We start from the raw sequence: 16745 nt of genomic DNA on the forward strand, positions 1-16745 counted from the left end.
CTATACTTGAAAGCACTCATCTGGATGTCTTTGCTCATAAGCAATTGAGGGTGACTAATTTGGACAGTGTTTATCTTCTTACACCTAATGATACAATATATAATGATGGGGTTCAATAAAATCATGACAGTCAGAGGTCAAGGGGACGTAATAATCAGAAGTTAAGAGAACGTGACAGTCAGAAATCAAGGGAACGTGGCAACCAGAAGTCAAGAGGACGTAACAGTCAGAAATCAAGGGAACGTAGCAGTCAGAAGTCAAGAGGGCATGGCGGTCAGAAGTCAAAGGGACGTGACAGTCAGAAGTCAAGGGAACGTGGCGATCAACAGAGAGGAAGTATAAGACCGCGTGACGACGTCAGCAACACGGTCCCCAATTAGGTTCTCACATACCAGGACCCCAGATCTAATGCGCCTTGGTCTAAGACATTGGGGGGGGGGGGGGGTAGACAGGGTAATACACGGCCAGGATCTGACTGGTCGGGTTCTCACAGCCCGATTACATCCAGTCCTGGTTCTCTCAGCAAGTTAATTCCGGATCGACTCTTGGATGATCTCACCACAGCTCCTAGTCCCGCAAGGTTTAGGCCAGATATTATACCCGACAGATCATCCTGAGCTGCCCCATTCATACCTAATCGTGACAGAAGGTCAGGATGAAAGGTGCTACACGATAACAAGGTCAAGGAATCGTAACCACCAATCAGAGGATAACTGTTGAGTGTTAGGGAATATTCCAACAATCGACAATCATCTGCGAATGAAACCTTCCTTCAGTGCACAGGAGGATGTCACGTGTCCTCCATCACCCAACAAGTTCTGACATCCGACATTCTTTTACATCGGTCAGCCTCCAGAGGTACGCACTGTCATATAAAAAGGGAGGTCCTCTTCCTTGCGCAGGTACGCTCTCTTGCACATTCGTATTTGTCTTCTACTTTCTTTCTCTTTCGTACATTGTTCTTCTGGGGGAAAAGTACCCGACTTGAGCGTCGGAGGGTCTGTTTCGGGATCTTTTTCCTTGATTTATGGCCTCTAACGTCCTGTGTGTTTGTCTGAGCATGCGCAGAGTTTAAGAACCACCAGTGCAGTCATCGTTATCCGTCAGTACCACGTGGGGGTCCATTCTTGTAGGCGCATACAAGAATAGTATCCTAGTCGCCCCTCCGTCAACATCGACAACATGTCATCCGACTTTCGTTTGACTCAGATTCTGAACAGGATCATCTAACAAACCTTAACGATAATTCCTTCTTCTTAAACAAGTCCAAGACATTGCAATTACCTTAACGATAATTCCTTGCTTCTTAAACAAGTCCAAGACATGCAAATTGAAAGGGCAAAGGGTTGGTTATTAACTCGGAACATGAGGAGGCCACTCTACTTATCTTTTCTATATATAGCTACTAAATTCTACAACCATTGGAAGAATAATAGTATCGATTAGAGAAGAATAAGAACAATAGAAACACTACAATCAGAATAATTTAGGAATCACATGAAGCCCACCACATTTACTCACTCAAGCCCCCAAACAAGATCCATGGATATGAACTTCCAACAAGAAGACAAAAATCCATTCATGTAGTACCTGCTGAGTCCATGACTTGCTCAGCGGATCATGACAACAGTCCTGCCAATGCTAGCTCACGAGACTCACCTTAACCAAATCCCTTCAATAATGCTCTGAACGATCTCATCCTCCTCCGATTTAAATCCATATCTACAGCTCGCTTTCCTCCCACCCAACAAGTAGCTCTATAGGAAACGAAGCCGACAGGAATGGCTTGCCTGCTTCTTCTTCTACTACTAAGCCTCACTCACGTCGCAATGGCAGCGGCCGCAGGCGCCGGCGCCTCCCGCTGCCACATTCCGAAGGACGATGGCTCCACGCTCCACGTTCTCCACGCCTTCGGCCCGTGCTCGCCGCTCGGCCAATACGCCTCGTGGGAGGACAGAGTGGAGGACCTCATGGGTCGCGACGAGTCACGCCTTGCCTACCTGTCCTCCCTGGCCGTCGCCGCCACCGGAAGCGCTTCCGTGCCCGTCGCGTCAGGCCGGCAGTTCCTTCAGATTCCCAACTACGTCATCCGCGCAGCCTTGGGCTCCCCGGCTCAGTCGTTGCTCGTTGCACTCGACACCAGCAGCGACGCAGCCTGGGTCCCCTGCATCGGTTGCGTGGGATGCACCTCCGCGACTCCAGCCTTCGACCCAGCTCGCTCCGCCACTTACCTCCCGGTCCGCTGCGGCTCCCCTCGGTGCACTCAGGTGCCCAACCCCACCTGCCCCGCAGGCGCGGCCGCCTGCTCCTTTAATCTCACCTACGGTGGCTCCTCTGTTCAGGCGGCGCTCGCGCAGGACGTGCTCACTCTAGCATCCAACGTCGTGCCGGTGTATACATTCGGGTGCATGCAGAAGGTCACCGGAAGTTCCTTGCCACCGCAGGGCTTGCTTGGCCTCGGACGCGGCCCGCTCTCCTTCCTCTCCCAAACCAGGGATCTCTATGGCTCTACCTTCTCCTACTGCCTCCCAAGTTTCAAATCACTCAACTTCACCGGCTCGCTGAAGCTCGGAACAACTGGTCAGCCGCGGGTTCTCAAGACTACGCCGCTACTCTCCAACCCCCGTCGCTCGTCCCTCTACTACGTCAACATGACCGGGATCATGGTGGGGCGCAAAGTGCTCGACGTACCGAGTGCGGCGCTCGCATTCGACCCCGCCACCGGGGCGGGCACTGTGGTCGACTCCGGAACCATGTTCACGCGGCTGGTGGCGCCGGCGTACATGGTCTTGCGGGAGGAGTTCCGACGCCGGATGCGGGCAGTGGGACCGGCGACGTCTCTAGGGGGATTCGACACGTGCTACAGCGGCAGTGCGGTGACGCCCCCGTCCGTGACGTTCATGTTCACGGGGATGAACGTGACGCTGCCGCCTGAGAACGTGATGATCCACAGCACCGCCGGATCGACCGCGTGCCTGGCGATGGCGGCGGCGCCAGACAACGTGAACTCGGTGCTCAACGTGTTCGCTAACATGCAGCAGCAGAACCACCGAGTGCTCTTCGATGTGCCGAATTCTAGGATTGGATTCGCCCGTGAGCCCTGCACGTCTGCCTGAGTCACCTCTTGTGCGAGCATTAATTGAGCTGTGTTCTTTTGGGTCGTTTCGTTTAATTTGGGTCCAAATTCCATTGTTGCAGGGCAGTTGTGTTGGATTGTAGTTCTCAAGTAGTTGAGCCAGATTTGGAAGTGAACCGGGCCTTCCTGATCCTATTTTGTTGAACCATTCAAAATTTCTAATAACCGCAGTTTTTTTTTTTCCTTGCAATGATCAAATCTGACAGAACATTGAATTAAATCCATTTTTTTTTTCAAGAGTTTTGGTGTAATTATAAAATTATTATTTTGTGATTCAAAGATTAAGAATTCGAATTCTAAATATAACCTATAGGGTAAAGTAGGGTAAGACCGTGTAATGAATCCTTTTCTGAAACCCATATGACCGGACTATAATTTTTTTCTTTTTTATCAGATACGTAAACATCTAGCAGCGGCAGGAAGGACCTCTTTATCCTTCCCAGGCATCTTATTTAAATCAGCATGCAGTAAGAAGGGCCTTATTTATAAATCCAACAGTCTTCAAGGAATCACATTCCTCGACGTCAGTGATGGTCTCATTTGCACTATTTGCTCATCATCAACTCCCATCTTCTTTGCGGACATTCCGGCTTCAAAGAAGCGATTCACGGCAGTGTCCATGTAGGCTATCCCTTCCCTGACATTCATATTCTTCAGTTTATCTCGGAAGTTGATTAGGAGATGATCGCCATTTAGAACTGATGCGAGTTGCATAAGCTCTTGCTGGAACTCACTCAGCTTGGCATCCTCATTAGCTTCAGTCCTCCTAATCCTCACAGGAGTCGGTAGCTGAGCTGCATTTACAGTCAAAACCATATCAGAAACTTTATCACAGAGAATATATGATATGACTTTTGACTACCTAATTACTACTGGTACGTACGTACACAAATTTTAAGCAAAAGTTTAGAAACACTCGTATATAAATTATGACGGGTTTCTCGGCTGAGTAGGTTATTGAAATAACGACACTATTTTAATGGACATGTATTTATCAAAAAAAAAAAAATCTCCTAAGTTTTCATTTTGACCACTAGGGAAATTTTAAACCATTTAATTTGTATGCCAAATATTCATGCAACTAAATTCTTCATGAACATATATCACACACTTTGAGTCCTGATTAATCTAAATTTCAATAAAGCTAGCATCAAACGATGAGCAAACATATCACCTGGGCAATCAGTTCGGGGTTTTGTCCTAGTTTGCACAATGCCTTCGAAAGTTCCAGCCCACGCATCTCTTTTTGTCAGGAAAGGTGAAGGGAGATCAAAAATTTTCTTCACAGTGGCTGGTATGGATGAGTGTTCATATTCTGAAGTTGAAGTGGGTCCACTGGGACCGTGAACAACTGCAAATATCCATCAACATATATAGTTCTTACTTCTTAATGAAGCAATCACACAATTAGGTTAATGACCATATAAATAGAAAATTTTATGAAAGTTACCGGTGCCCTTCTTGATCCACGGAGAGACCATGATGGCAGGCACCCTAACTCCCAACCGATCAAACTTAAAGAAGAAAGGGTCAGGCCCAACGATGTCATCAGGACTGGGGACACCCCTCACAGGTGTTGGAACATGATCGAAGAAGCCACCATGCTCATCATAAGTGATAATTAAGAGGGTCTCATTCCACTGGGGACTGGCGCGAAGGGTTTCATAGACCTCCTTGATAAACATTTGGCCCTGGTAGACATCATGGGAAGGATGATCATCAGTGGCCGGGTTGTCTTTGGAGTCCATATAACGCTGCTCGATGACAACATAGTTCTCGAGGTTGCCTTTTCTAGCACGATCCTTGAACGACTTCTCGTATGAATGAAACTTGGAAATGTATTTGAGCTTCCTAAGGTTGCGATAGAACAGAACGGCTGGTACATTCTGGTAGTATATTCCAAAAGAAAGTCCTGCATCTTCAATGTTCTCGAATATTGTTCTCTGTGGCATCCCCAGTGCCAGAGATCTGCATGAGTTGTATCAAGTTCTTGAGATAGTTAGCAAGTCAAATACAGTGTAGGAAAAGGATATTGTAGTCAAAATTTTGCAATTTAATCAATTCTGGATAATTTTTCTAGGCAATGACAACTTACAATAAATTAATCAAAGATATGAAAACTTCCTTTTCTTTTTTTGGAAAGAAGGGATATTGTGTTCAGATCTCAGATCCAAAGTTATCACTGGAAATAGTACGCAACAGAATGCCTCTTGGGCATCCGTCATTCATTACAAGAGCCAAGAAATCTTGCGGGGGCCTCATCAAATCTAGCAATCAACAAAAGCTCTTTTTGACAAACAGGTATTTAAGGGAAAACTTCTTTTTGCCCTTCAATTTAGTTTCTTTTCTCCATGGAATTCAGAAATCTTAACAATGTAGAATGTCTCACCTAGTCTACAACTCCCTCACTTAAACCTGTTTGCCATGGTGAGAAGTCACCAGTGTGATAATCGAGGAGATTCATTGATGAGTTTATAAGATCTGGGAGCAATATAATTTGATGATTTTGAAATTTTGAGAGCATTTTGAAATCTAGATGTGAAATTATGTTCACATAAACAATCTAAATTGTCCTTTTCACGAGCTCGAACATATAAGCAAACCTGCAAATCTTGAAATTATTTAATCTGATCTTTCAACTTGAATAAGAATTAAGAATCATGACTTATCATAAAGAATCAACAGGAATCTATAAACCTGTTTATTCTTAATTTAAATTACGTAAAAAACCCAAAAAGATTCTAACTACTTAAAAAAAACCTTTTTAAAATGAGAGGCATTCTTCATTGAGATTCTATAAAAAATAATAATTTTAATTTTACCTATATATTATAGTCAAACTATTATTTATCTAATAGCCATTTTTTATAAAAAAAAAAATACAACACATCAAGGTCCACAAATGATTTTGAAGATAAAATTGGATAAAGGGCAGTCCAGTGCAGACACCTCCACCGACACAAAAAATAAATAAATAAATAATAATAATAATAAAGCATCATGGTTCATCAGAGTAGAATTGCGGCTGTAAGATTTTCAGGTAGAATTATATAATATATGCGTCCTATAATGAAGACATGAGGATACACGCATTGAAACAATAAAGTCATCGTTAGGATACATGAGGTATTTCTTATTATAATTGTTATTATTATAATTATAAGATTACATATTATAAATTTTATAATTAATTTTATATAGACATATAAAGACCGGCCCATAATGAGCTTTTACTCTTTTGTAGAGTAATCAGTATGGTTGGACTCCAAGACTTCTTTCGGAGCATGGTGTCCAATTAAGGGTCCAGACAGCGATCCAGAGGCGTCCAATTCGATTTCCTAACAACTACTACCAGCAACCTTTTCGATCAAAAGCGAAAAAAAACAAACAAACAAGCTAGCTATCAGCTATGATGCCCAAATCGAATTACCCATCTGAAATTCTCAAGCTCTCAGCGACGTTAAAAATACAAGGAACCCGCGGCGATCGATCCATGAGAAGAAAAAACAGAGGAAGCTAATTAAGCAGGCAGGGGGCAGTCGATGCGTACCTCTGGTCGTTGCCGATGAGGCCGTGCGAAGTGCCGGAGTGGACGTAAAGCCGATTGGGCTGCGTCGAGGCCGGCATCGACGCGAACCATCGATCGCACACAGCGAACTCCTGGACCAGCGTTTGGTATACCACCACCATCTCCGGACGGAACCCATTCATGACGCTCTCCGTCATATTATCCGACATGGATCGCGCCTGCTGCACGAATCCGTTCATGGGCGCCGGATCCGCCGACGAATCGTTCGACCCGAAGATCTGCTCGCGTATGGCCTGGAACGAGTGCCCCGGGTCAGGATCCACGTAGTGTGCGCCGTCGCGGAAGTAGACTCGCCCCGAAGCAGGGTCCGACGCCGAGATCGGGTTCCATTCCTGCCCCGTCACGCCATTGATCTCCGGATTGAGACGCTTCATCCACCCTAGCATGTGGTCGAAGGAGCGGTTCTCCATTACCAGGACTACTATCGTCTTTATTGGCCCGGAGGCGGCGCCACCTCCGCCTCCGGCGAGAAGGAGAAGGATAAGGAGGAGGGGAGATTGGAAAGAGGAGGGTCGGAAGCGGTCCCCCATGACCAAATGGGGATGTCTTCTCGCTTCTGGTTCACCAAGTGGAGCGGGATCGAGTGGGACATGGGATTCCGTTTAGGCAGTACCACGCTCGAGCTATATAAAGCGGAAGACGGTGGGCCGTGTGAAATGATTCCTCTCTCGTGTCTCGTGTCGTGTCTCTCTGGCGCGGCCACGTCATCCAAAGATTTGTTTTAGTTTTGTGGGATGTAAAAATTATTAATTATGAATTTGAATTTATATTTATATTTTTCTAATTTGTTGGATGTGTTAAATATACTTTCAGTTTTAATTACCAGGTAATAAAGCTACTCATTAAATATTTGCCAACACTATAAACCGGATAAATACATGTGCGACGTATCATTGATGTGAAATATAACGATATTTATCGTTTGATTAATTTTTCCATTATTTATTGCTTTGTAGAGGGAGATTGCGTACGTATCGTTTGTAGGAGATAGCACAAACGATCAATTACGTCGATTGAACCAGCTCATTTATAATATCTATATAGCATATAATATTATAAGAAGTAAATTGAATGACGTACGTCCAATTTTTCAGTTTGTTTTTTTGCTAAAATTTAAAAAAAAATGAATTTTTAATAAGCACCGGTATAGTTGTATGTATACAATTAATATTGTACGAGATCCATTAACTACATAGAAAAAAAAATACAATTCCACTTTCGGTTCAATTAAATTGTTTTTTTCCATAGTGCATGGACTTTCGTAAAGAAGGAGAGGAAAAGTGATATCGAATGTGGATATATAGTTTAGTTGTTTTAATTCTTCCACTGTCAAATCTGGATAGTTAATTGCTTTAATTAATTCTCTTCATATTTGGGTCTGTTGAAATGCATTTTGTAGGTATATTTTTTCTTTTGTAAAAGCGTTGCAACTCCACAAATTTTCCGAGATGTAAAACTAAAAATAATCTAATTTATACACAATTTTTCAAAAAAAAAAAAACTTTAACTTGATTTAATATAATTTCCTTAAGAGAAAAAAATGGGTTGCAGTTTATTTTCCTCAATTGTTTTGGTGGCCGCCATCTTCTTGTGAGAGGGAAATGAAATTAGTGACGTAAGATTTAGCTGATGCGTAATGGAAAAAGGTTTCTTCGAAGGTTGTGCCAGACTAAGATGTAACTGAGAGTTGAGTGCAAGCATAACCTAAAAGAAGATCAGAAACATTAGTTCTCTTTACAGATTATTGGTCCACAGATCAAGAATTAGCTGGAAACTTCAGAAAAATGCAGATTGAATTTTGAATTCATTAAAGAAAGGGGACGGTGGAAGTTCATGGTATAGCTGACAAAAGCTGCGATAATGTTCGTTGGCATGTTGTTGAAGTCAAGGTCTTGGGGGCATAGTAATGGCTGGAGATAATATATCTACACACTCACATGATATATAGATCATTTCTATAGCAGATCATTGTCTTTGCAAATTGCAACACCATTTTTAAAACGATGGGAAAAATACTTGAATCAAGAATCAAGATAGCGCAACAAAAACGAAATCAGGGCCTAGTGCCAAATCAAAATGGTCCAAATTAAAGATGCAGTTCAGGAACTCAAATAAAAGATCGGGAACCTCAGACCTAATCATTAATAAGATTTTATCGAAATTGATTGCTACCAGGATGCGACAAGTGTTGTCTAAAATTATTTCTCCCTCGCGGAGTGGTTTTATAGCATGGAGATTATATTGATCTCTGATAATATTCTTAATTTTGGCTCAAGAACTCACTCATAAGTTGAATTTTCATGTAAGGGGCGGAAATGTGATTATGAAGTTCAATATGGAGAAGGCGTCTGATAGGCTTCAGTGGGGTTTTCTTTTCAAGGTGATGTTTAATTTTGGCTTCCATACAGCATTTATTGATATTATTAGGAGGTGCATTGAGAATTGTTGGTTCTCGGTCCGCAATAATGATCGTCTTACGGGCTTCTTTCCATCGAAGTGAGTACTTCGGCAAGGTGATCCTGTCTCTCCTCTCTTATTTATTATTGCTGTGGAGTTTTTGTCGTGGGGTTTAAACTTTAGATGACTTATGTAGCAATTGGAGCCTTCGATTGCATTTTGTTGCCCATGGTGGGGTTCGGTTATCAAATCTAGCATATGTGGATGATGTTACGATCTTCATGAATGGCTCCATTAATTGCGTAAAACGAATCAAGGGCTTTTTGGAGAGGTATGAGGCTATATCGGGACAAGCTATTAATGCTTCCAAGAGTCGATTTTTTCCGGCCAAAGGTATTTCTACTACAAGAAGGAATTTGATTGCTACAGTATCAGATTTTGAGGAAGGCTCCCTCCCCATGAATTATCTTGGAGTGTCATTATTTTCAACCATTATTATTGGAGAAAGCGAAAAAGAAACTCTTTGGTTGGAATATATCACGGCTATCATGGGGGCCAATTGTTGCTCATTCAAAGAGTTTTGTGCTCATTCCCTTTCTATCTGTTGTAGGTTATTCCACCTCCTTGTTCTATTCTCTACTAATTAGAAATGATGTTTGCACGGTTCTTTTGGGGGTCTTCGGAGGTCAACAAAAAGTCGCACTAGATTTCTTGGTCCAAAATCTGTAGGCCGAAGCTGGAAGGTGGTTTGGGCGTGCGGTGTTTGGCGGATATGGGTGAAAGAGTAAAATTAGAAAGAGGACAACAAAAATACGAACGCAATAATAAAATTTATTGTTCATTGATATTTTAAGAAATACTTGATCAATTAATAAATAATAAAATTATTCTAATAATTATAATAATATTATTTTAATAATTCTAATATTAATTTGATTTGATTTGATGATTTAATTCGGTCAATACTGATGATTCTTTTATACCCCCGACAAATTTAATAGGAAATCTTTGACGTTGAGTTTGCTTGCTAACTTGTTAAAACGTTGTCTGGATAATGACTTAGTAAAGATATCAGCGATTTGATTTTCAACAGAAATATAAGAGACAGATAACTATTGAGTTGTCACACGTTCATGAACAAAATGAAAATCAATTTCCACATGTTTTATACGAGCATGAAAGATAAGATTAGCTGTAAGATATGTCGCCCGCGTCGAACCGAGTCTCCATGGTAGCATACCAGAGACCGAGAGCGAGGTCAGACGGCTGCGAAGAGCTCGCCATTGCCGGAAAACGAACAGACAGAAGGTTTGACGGGAAAGATGGCCGGAAAATGGAAAGGCAGAAGGTTCGATGGGAAAGATGGCCGGAAAACATAGAAAATTAAAAAATACAGAGGCAGAAAGAACAGTGAGAGATCAGGCAGAGACGGAGAAGCTTACAGGAAGGGTGAAAGTAGCCGCTGCTGAAGGAATCCGACGATCGACGGAGCACGAATTACTCGAGAGATCGCCGACGACTAGCAAGGAGAAAATGGCAAAGTGAGCGAGGAGGAAGTAGCAGCGGCTTTATAAAGAATGGCTCAACCGACCGAAGCCGTCCGATCTAGGGCGCGGGGATCGGAACACACATCCGGCCGATGAATTCAAACCACCAAACGTCACATCAGCAGCTGTCACCTCGGACGTGCAGCGACTGCGATGGTGACACATGGCGCCCTCCCATAGGACAACATTTAATGGGCGTCAGCGCGTGCTCGGCCTTAATGGGATGATTTGCGTGTATCCCGAGGAGATTTGAGTGGCGTTAGCATTGACTGTCCGGCTCGCGCCCTCCTGGGAATGCTGAGGAAAAAATATCCAAGTACAAAGGCTCAAAGCGCCAACCGACATAGAAAGATCAGTCCTACATGGGCCGATCGGGATTCAACCCACCCATTGGTCGATCAGCCAATGGGTCACCAGACTACTTGTCCAGTCAGTCGGACTTGCAGCCTCCTTCGACTAGATTTGAGGGGGAGGCACGTGATCCGGTGGTGAGGTGGGGCCCACTCGGCAGGAGGTCAAAGTGGTCAACATCCTAGGCAGACGTTCGATCGGGCGGGCGAACTACCTTCCCGATCAATAGGAAGAGTAGTCGGCTCGACACTTCGACGGCTCGAACGGACACCGAGCTTCCGACGCTCACAAAGCTCAGCAGGGAGGGGTGAAGGCCGAGCAGCCATCCCACTCGGCTATACAGTAGGCGCAGCCTCGACCCAGCAGACAGGGCTCCCTCGCCCAATAGGGTGGAGTCGGATAGCTGAGCATGGGCCGAGCGGACGCTCGGCCCAACCATTGTATCACCCGGACGGCAGACCGACCGAGCGACTCTCCCGCTCGGCCCAACAAAACACAAAGGGGGCAGTTGGCGATATTTTCCTAAGAATCAGTGTCATCGACATGTGGCATGGTCGACGACATGTTCAGACAGAGAATCGTACGGTGGAAGCTTCCACTGTCACGTCAGGGATATGCTCGGGCTATTAAGGTATGACATCAAACACGCTTTTCTGATACGTCATTTCCAGGTATGCTTTGGGAAGCGTGTGCACCTTGGGAAGCGTGCGCGCCTTGGGAAGCGTTCGTGCGTCTCCCGGGAGCCTTATATAAGGATCCATAGGCTTCGACAGAGGTAGGTTCATTACTGTAGTTATAGTTACGCTGCTGCTCCTTTTTCTCTACTTCATTATTCATTCGTTTGTCACCGGTGACTGACTTGAGCGTCAGAGGACTATCGCCGGGGAACTTCTCCCTGGCTCAGCACTAAGGACTTGTGGTTACAGGCTTAGCTTATCTGAGATCCACGTCATCTTCAGTCGACATCCAGTCAACGTGAGTGTCACCTTCCCAACGTCCGTCGACTCACTCTCGAACAGGATCATTTAAAAATTATGTTCCATTATTTTAGAATATCATTTTTCTAAAAAAATAAAAGTTGATTATATTGATTAATTTCTATTTTAAAATCTCTTATTCAATTAAACAAAATAAATTAAAATAAAACTAATTGGTAAATTATTAAGTTAATCTATAAATTTCTAATTAATCGATAAATTTTTCATGATAAATTTCTAAATTAAAAAATTTGATTAATTTAATTAATTTGATTTTCGATCAACTTAACTGATATTTTCTTAATTCGGTTTGTTTAATTTTATTAAAAAAAAATAGTAGATTCAGTTAGTTAAAAAAAATAATTTGTTCGATTTTGATTAATTTGGTTTAATTCAATCCATAAATCTTACATTGAAAATTTCTCTTTCAATGAACAAAGTTACAATAGATTTGTCGTCTTATGAGATATTATGGTATAATTAAATTATATTTTAGCCTCGAAGTACCAAAACCAAAATAAAATATTTAAATAAGTAGAATAAAAATGAACATATAAATTAAAAATTCAATAACAAAAAATTGATGGATGGGATAATGAAATTATAATTAATTAGATAAATAATGAAATTTAACACTATAACTATTTTTCTAATAAATAAAAAAATTATAAAACATAGTAAGATACACTGAATTTTATACAATATAGTTTTATTTTAGTGATGGGATTGTTAAAAATAACATACAAAAAGTTAATATATACAGTAGATAAGGAAACATTAAAGTAAATGCATGATTATTGATATAGGATCTTAATAAAAGTATAAAATTAATTATCTAATTGTCAAATATACAGTTAGACCAAATGTGATTATACATGGCCTGACTTGCCTTCCAAGATATTGTCATGTAGGAAAATCATGATTCTGCAAGTAGGGGCTATAGTCGAGTCCAGATTTTTTTCCTACGGTGTTGTGCATTATTGGCAACAGAATCACAATTTCATGAGCAAATTGATTGTCACATATTTTCTTCTTTATTTTATTCCTTTCGTTCACTTCATACCTCAAAATGAAGTCAGCTTCTCACTGTACAATCCAATAAGAAGACCATCTAACTATTATCATAAAAAGAAATTTATCCAAGTCGAATTAACAATTTTATTTGCAAGATCTTTTAGTTCATCTTATTTCTGCATTTATTTTTTTTAATATAATTTAGGTGTTCGAACTTCACCTCCACTAATTCACCTATTGATAAATCTAAAACATAACTTATACCCACTCATAAGGTAGAATATTCATTTTTATTGAGATTTATTTTTTTTATTTAGCCCACTAAAATTCACCTCCTTCCATCCAAAGTCTAGCCCAATCTAATTCCTTATCCGTACTTCCTACCCTCTAATACAGCCATCCAAAGTCTAGCCCAATCTAATTCCTAATCCATACTTCCTACCCTCTAATATAGCCTGTGTGATGTGATTATGACAAATTAATCATCGATCACAATTTTTTTTTTTTTTGTTTTGTCTACTTGTGATGGCAAAAGTGCCCTAGCACCTCCACCAATCAATTTCTCAATAAGAAATATTTATCTCGATTTTTGTCGAGATTTGAATCGATGATAACATTTCCCAAAGGGACCCCAGACAGTGATGCTCTCGAACTATTAAATTTTGGCATGAGTATTACCCCGGATAGTGATGCTCTCGAACTATTAAGTTTATCCATGTGCCTAGAATTTGTATATATCGAACCAGCATGATTAGATCGGTGCGATTGGGAAGTTAAATCACGATAAATTATTGAGCCAAGGCATTGCCCCATTTTGTTCATCGTACACATGACCATGTTATTAACTTATACTACAAGATACGATCGATCGCACTGGCCTTGAGCCTTATTTAAAAGCTGATCGATCTCGTGCTGATTCGAAGGCTGTAAAAAATTATTTAAATTTGTTACATTTTAAATAACAAAGAGCCAGCCGTGAGCCGCCCATGAATTTCATGAAGGTGCATGGCCTTCAGGTTTGCTGATGACCTGCAAGTCCCAGCCGGCGGAGGAAGTGGTGGGTGTCTTGGGGATGGTCTTCCAACTCGTGGTCGTCGCGGTCCGGCAGTAACCAGCGGCCATCAGCTTGAGTCATGCCCTTGTTCTCGTCTTGCCTCCAGTAAGGCGGCACCAGGACTTGTTCCTTGAGGAAGTCGCTCGACTTGTTTACCAACGCCGGATCTCTCCCGCTCGCCGACGCAAAGCTACGCCCCTTCCCATGGTACCTGCAACAACAATCGAGTTATATAAATATATTAATTAATGAATTGAATGATGAATATAATCTAATTAAAATTGCTTCTATACCCATCGAGGAGATGGAGGTGCGCCTCGAGGTTGTGGAAGCAGGAGATGTCCCTGGTGTTCTTGAGGAAGGGCGAGAGTTTGTGGTCGAGTCCCAGTTCCACCCCCACGTGGCTGTAGCTCCACGGCATCTTCTCCAGAATCCGCCACAAGAGCGCCGGCACCTGCTCGTTCAACACTAGCCCCGGCACCTTGGGCACCGAGTCGTGCACGTTGACCACCCGGATCGCCTTGATCCCCAGCTCCTTGTCGAACCGCTCCTTGAACCGCGCGTTTCCCACCCTCGGGCCGGCGAACGAGAAGACCGTCAGCGGGACCACCGCCTTCTCCCCCACCTTCGTTAACCCCATCTCCGCGATGTCGTACGCGTTCAGGACCGCCAGCGCGCTCCCCAAGCTGTGACCCATCACCGACACGCTCACCTCTTCCCCTTTCTCGCCGGCGTAAAGTTCGACCAGTTTCCGCACCTCCGACAGCACCTGCTCCCGGGCCGAGTACTTGCAGAACCGGCACGTCGCGTCCTTGTTCACGTACAGATCGGCGAAGCCTGACTCCACCTTGACGGACTCGTCCGGACAGGGGATCCCTCTCGCCTTCACCGGGTGTTGGGAGGTCTTCAGGTCCTCGATCCACTCCAACACCGTCACCGTTCCCCGCCACACCACGATGATGTCGCGCCGGCCGAGCCGTGCCGTGGCCTCGTCGCCGGACACCGCGATGTAGCCGATCCAGTTGGCCTTCTGGCTCCAGGTCTTTTGGTGGAGCTTCGAGGAGCGGAAGAAATTGGGGAGCTCGATGTTGGAGGTCGCGTAGAGGTAGCGCGTCACGGAGTAGCCGTGGTCGGCCATGCCGAGGTTGGCGAAGAAGCTTGCCGGGGTGTACCTGCAGTTGCCGCAGAAACGGGAGTAGGGATCGTAGTTGAAAGAGTCGTAGCAGGCCTGGACGAACTCTCCGTAGCGGATCAGCTCCGATCGCAGGAGAGGGTCCACCGGGTCGAGCAGGCCGGCCCAGTCGCCGGAGCCGTGGATCTCACGCCACCGATCGGCGAGTTGCCCATCGACGTTGACCACCGGAGCTTTCTCATAGAGCCCCTGTTCCTTCTCGATGATCGAGGACCTGGACTCTCCCTTCATCGCCGCCGATATTGCGAATCGTGCCGTGGAAGCCCTCGACGTAGGTGCCGGCGAGGGTCGGGCCCGGACGAGGGGCTGGTTTAGGATGGGCCTGAGAGGCCAGGCGGCGGGCATGAGGAAGCATGGAGGAAGATTGGTTTGTGCGGTCGCCGCCATGGATTGAAAAGTGGCTGATGACCATGGGTGGAAGAGCATTCATGGGCTTTTATAAAGGGGAGTGTGGTTAGCTTAGCTAGCTAGAGACAGAGTTGCGACTGTCAACAACATTATTATTGCATGTGGGAAGCATGGTAGTTGAATTACGAGGGCACTCGCAATTTCCATGGCGAACGACACACAAAAACTTACAAATTATATAAATCATAAAAAAAAACATGTCTTTTTAAAATAAATAAATACAAGAAATCCGGTTTCTAAAATATTTCTTATTCCAGGAAAAAATTGTGAAGAGTAGAAGATTTTTATGTTGCATATTAAAAATTATTAAAAAATATATATTTAGAATTTTAAAAAATATTTTAATATAATAATATTAAATTTAAAATTTTATAGATATAAGATTTATTCCCAAGATATATAAAAACTATTTGATAATTGTTGTAAAATATAAAAGATATTAGTTAGTTGTTACAATATTACTTGATATCCATATCTTACAAATGGAGGTGCTTCGAAGAAAGAGGATGTTGATGGCGAAGTAGATATTTTATGAGTTGGGGAAGGAATGAGTTTTTTTATTTTTTTTTATTTTATTTTGTCTGATTCGATTCGAAAATGGAGATGATGGTAAATTAGGAAGGTGGCTGGAAAGGTGATAAAACGAAGATTCCATGCAAGCTTGTAACACAAAATCGTTAGTGCCGGGTTGAGAAAAGATTCCTGGCGATAACTCTCCGACACTCAAGTCAGTTTCTGACGGGTAGGGAAAATAGAGAACTGTAACAAGAGCGTGTGGAAAATGAAGTTGGTCATACTTCCGTCTGCAGATGAGAACCCTCTTTCAGGGGCGGATCTGGTGGGGGGAGGGGGGGCATCGGCGGTCGCCCCCCTGCCGGCGATGGAACCCCTAGTATTACGGGGTTCTAACGGTGGAGATAGAGGATACCACCCCTTGTTCCGATAAAAATCGCCCCTCCATGCTTGAATTTTTGGATCCGTCACTGTCCTCTTTTATAGTGTCACTGTAGTATTTGTACACGCATCTTAAGACATAGGCACGTTTTCCTAATATCCTAGAAAAAAATAAGTCCAAAAGTT

At 43.2% G+C, this 16745-nt stretch overlaps 3 protein-coding genes across 3 annotated transcripts; 1 reads left to right on the plus strand and 2 right to left on the minus strand.

Annotated features, from left to right (window-relative positions):
• Positions 1–1697: 1697 nt before the first annotated feature.
• LOC122016499 (aspartyl protease AED3-like) lies at positions 1698–3301 on the plus strand. The gene has a single exon (XM_042573819.1). It carries the CDS (start codon positions 1782–1784, stop codon positions 3114–3116), a length of 1335 nt encoding a protein of 444 aa, XP_042429753.1. The 5' UTR covers positions 1698–1781; the 3' UTR covers positions 3117–3301.
• Positions 3302–3483: 182 nt separating this feature from the next.
• LOC122016498 (non-specific phospholipase C2-like) lies at positions 3484–7335 on the minus strand. Its single transcript, XM_042573818.1, has 4 exons — positions 6687–7335; positions 4587–5104; positions 4311–4487; positions 3484–3930 (listed from the first exon to the last, which is right to left on the minus strand). Exons 1-4 carry the CDS (start codon positions 7253–7255, stop codon positions 3638–3640), a joined length of 1557 nt encoding a protein of 518 aa, XP_042429752.1. The 5' UTR covers positions 7256–7335; the 3' UTR covers positions 3484–3637.
• Positions 7336–13823: 6488 nt separating this feature from the next.
• On the minus strand, positions 13824–15672 carry LOC122015682 (phospholipase A1-Igamma1, chloroplastic-like). Its single transcript, XM_042572698.1, has 2 exons — positions 14359–15672; positions 13824–14276 (listed from the first exon to the last, which is right to left on the minus strand). The coding sequence occupies exons 1-2, from the start codon at positions 15642–15644 to the stop codon at positions 14024–14026; spliced, it is 1539 nt and encodes a 512-aa protein (XP_042428632.1). The 5' UTR covers positions 15645–15672; the 3' UTR covers positions 13824–14023.
• Between the last annotated feature and the right edge of the window lie 1073 nt (positions 15673–16745).

Source organism: Zingiber officinale, chromosome 8B (genome assembly GCF_018446385.1).
Source record: "Zingiber officinale cultivar Zhangliang chromosome 8B, Zo_v1.1, whole genome shotgun sequence".
In the NCBI taxonomy this organism is placed as follows: domain Eukaryota; kingdom Viridiplantae; phylum Streptophyta; class Magnoliopsida; order Zingiberales; family Zingiberaceae; genus Zingiber; species Zingiber officinale.

Excerpts from the sequence above, each read along its gene's own strand:
- LOC122016498 (XM_042573818.1), bottom strand. The coding sequence starts at position 7,255 with ATGGGGGACCGCTTCCGACCCTCCTCTTTCCAATCTCCCCTCCTCCTT. Across the intron at positions 4,488-4,586 it reads GTGGATCAAGAAGGGCACCG|TTGTTCACGGTCCCAGTGGA; the intron begins GTAACTTTCATA and ends GGATATTTGCAG. Across the intron at positions 3,931-4,310 it reads ACCCCGAACTGATTGCCCAG|CTCAGCTACCGACTCCTGTG; the intron begins GTGATATGTTTG and ends CTGTAAATGCAG.
- LOC122015682 (XM_042572698.1), bottom strand. The coding sequence starts at position 15,644 with ATGGCGGCGACCGCACAAACCAATCTTCCTCCATGCTTCCTCATGCCC. Across the intron at positions 14,277-14,358 it reads CACCTCCATCTCCTCGATGG|GTACCATGGGAAGGGGCGTA; the intron begins GTATAGAAGCAA and ends TTGTTGTTGCAG.
- LOC122016499 (XM_042573819.1), top strand. The coding sequence starts at position 1,782 with ATGGCTTGCCTGCTTCTTCTTCTACTACTAAGCCTCACTCACGTCGCA.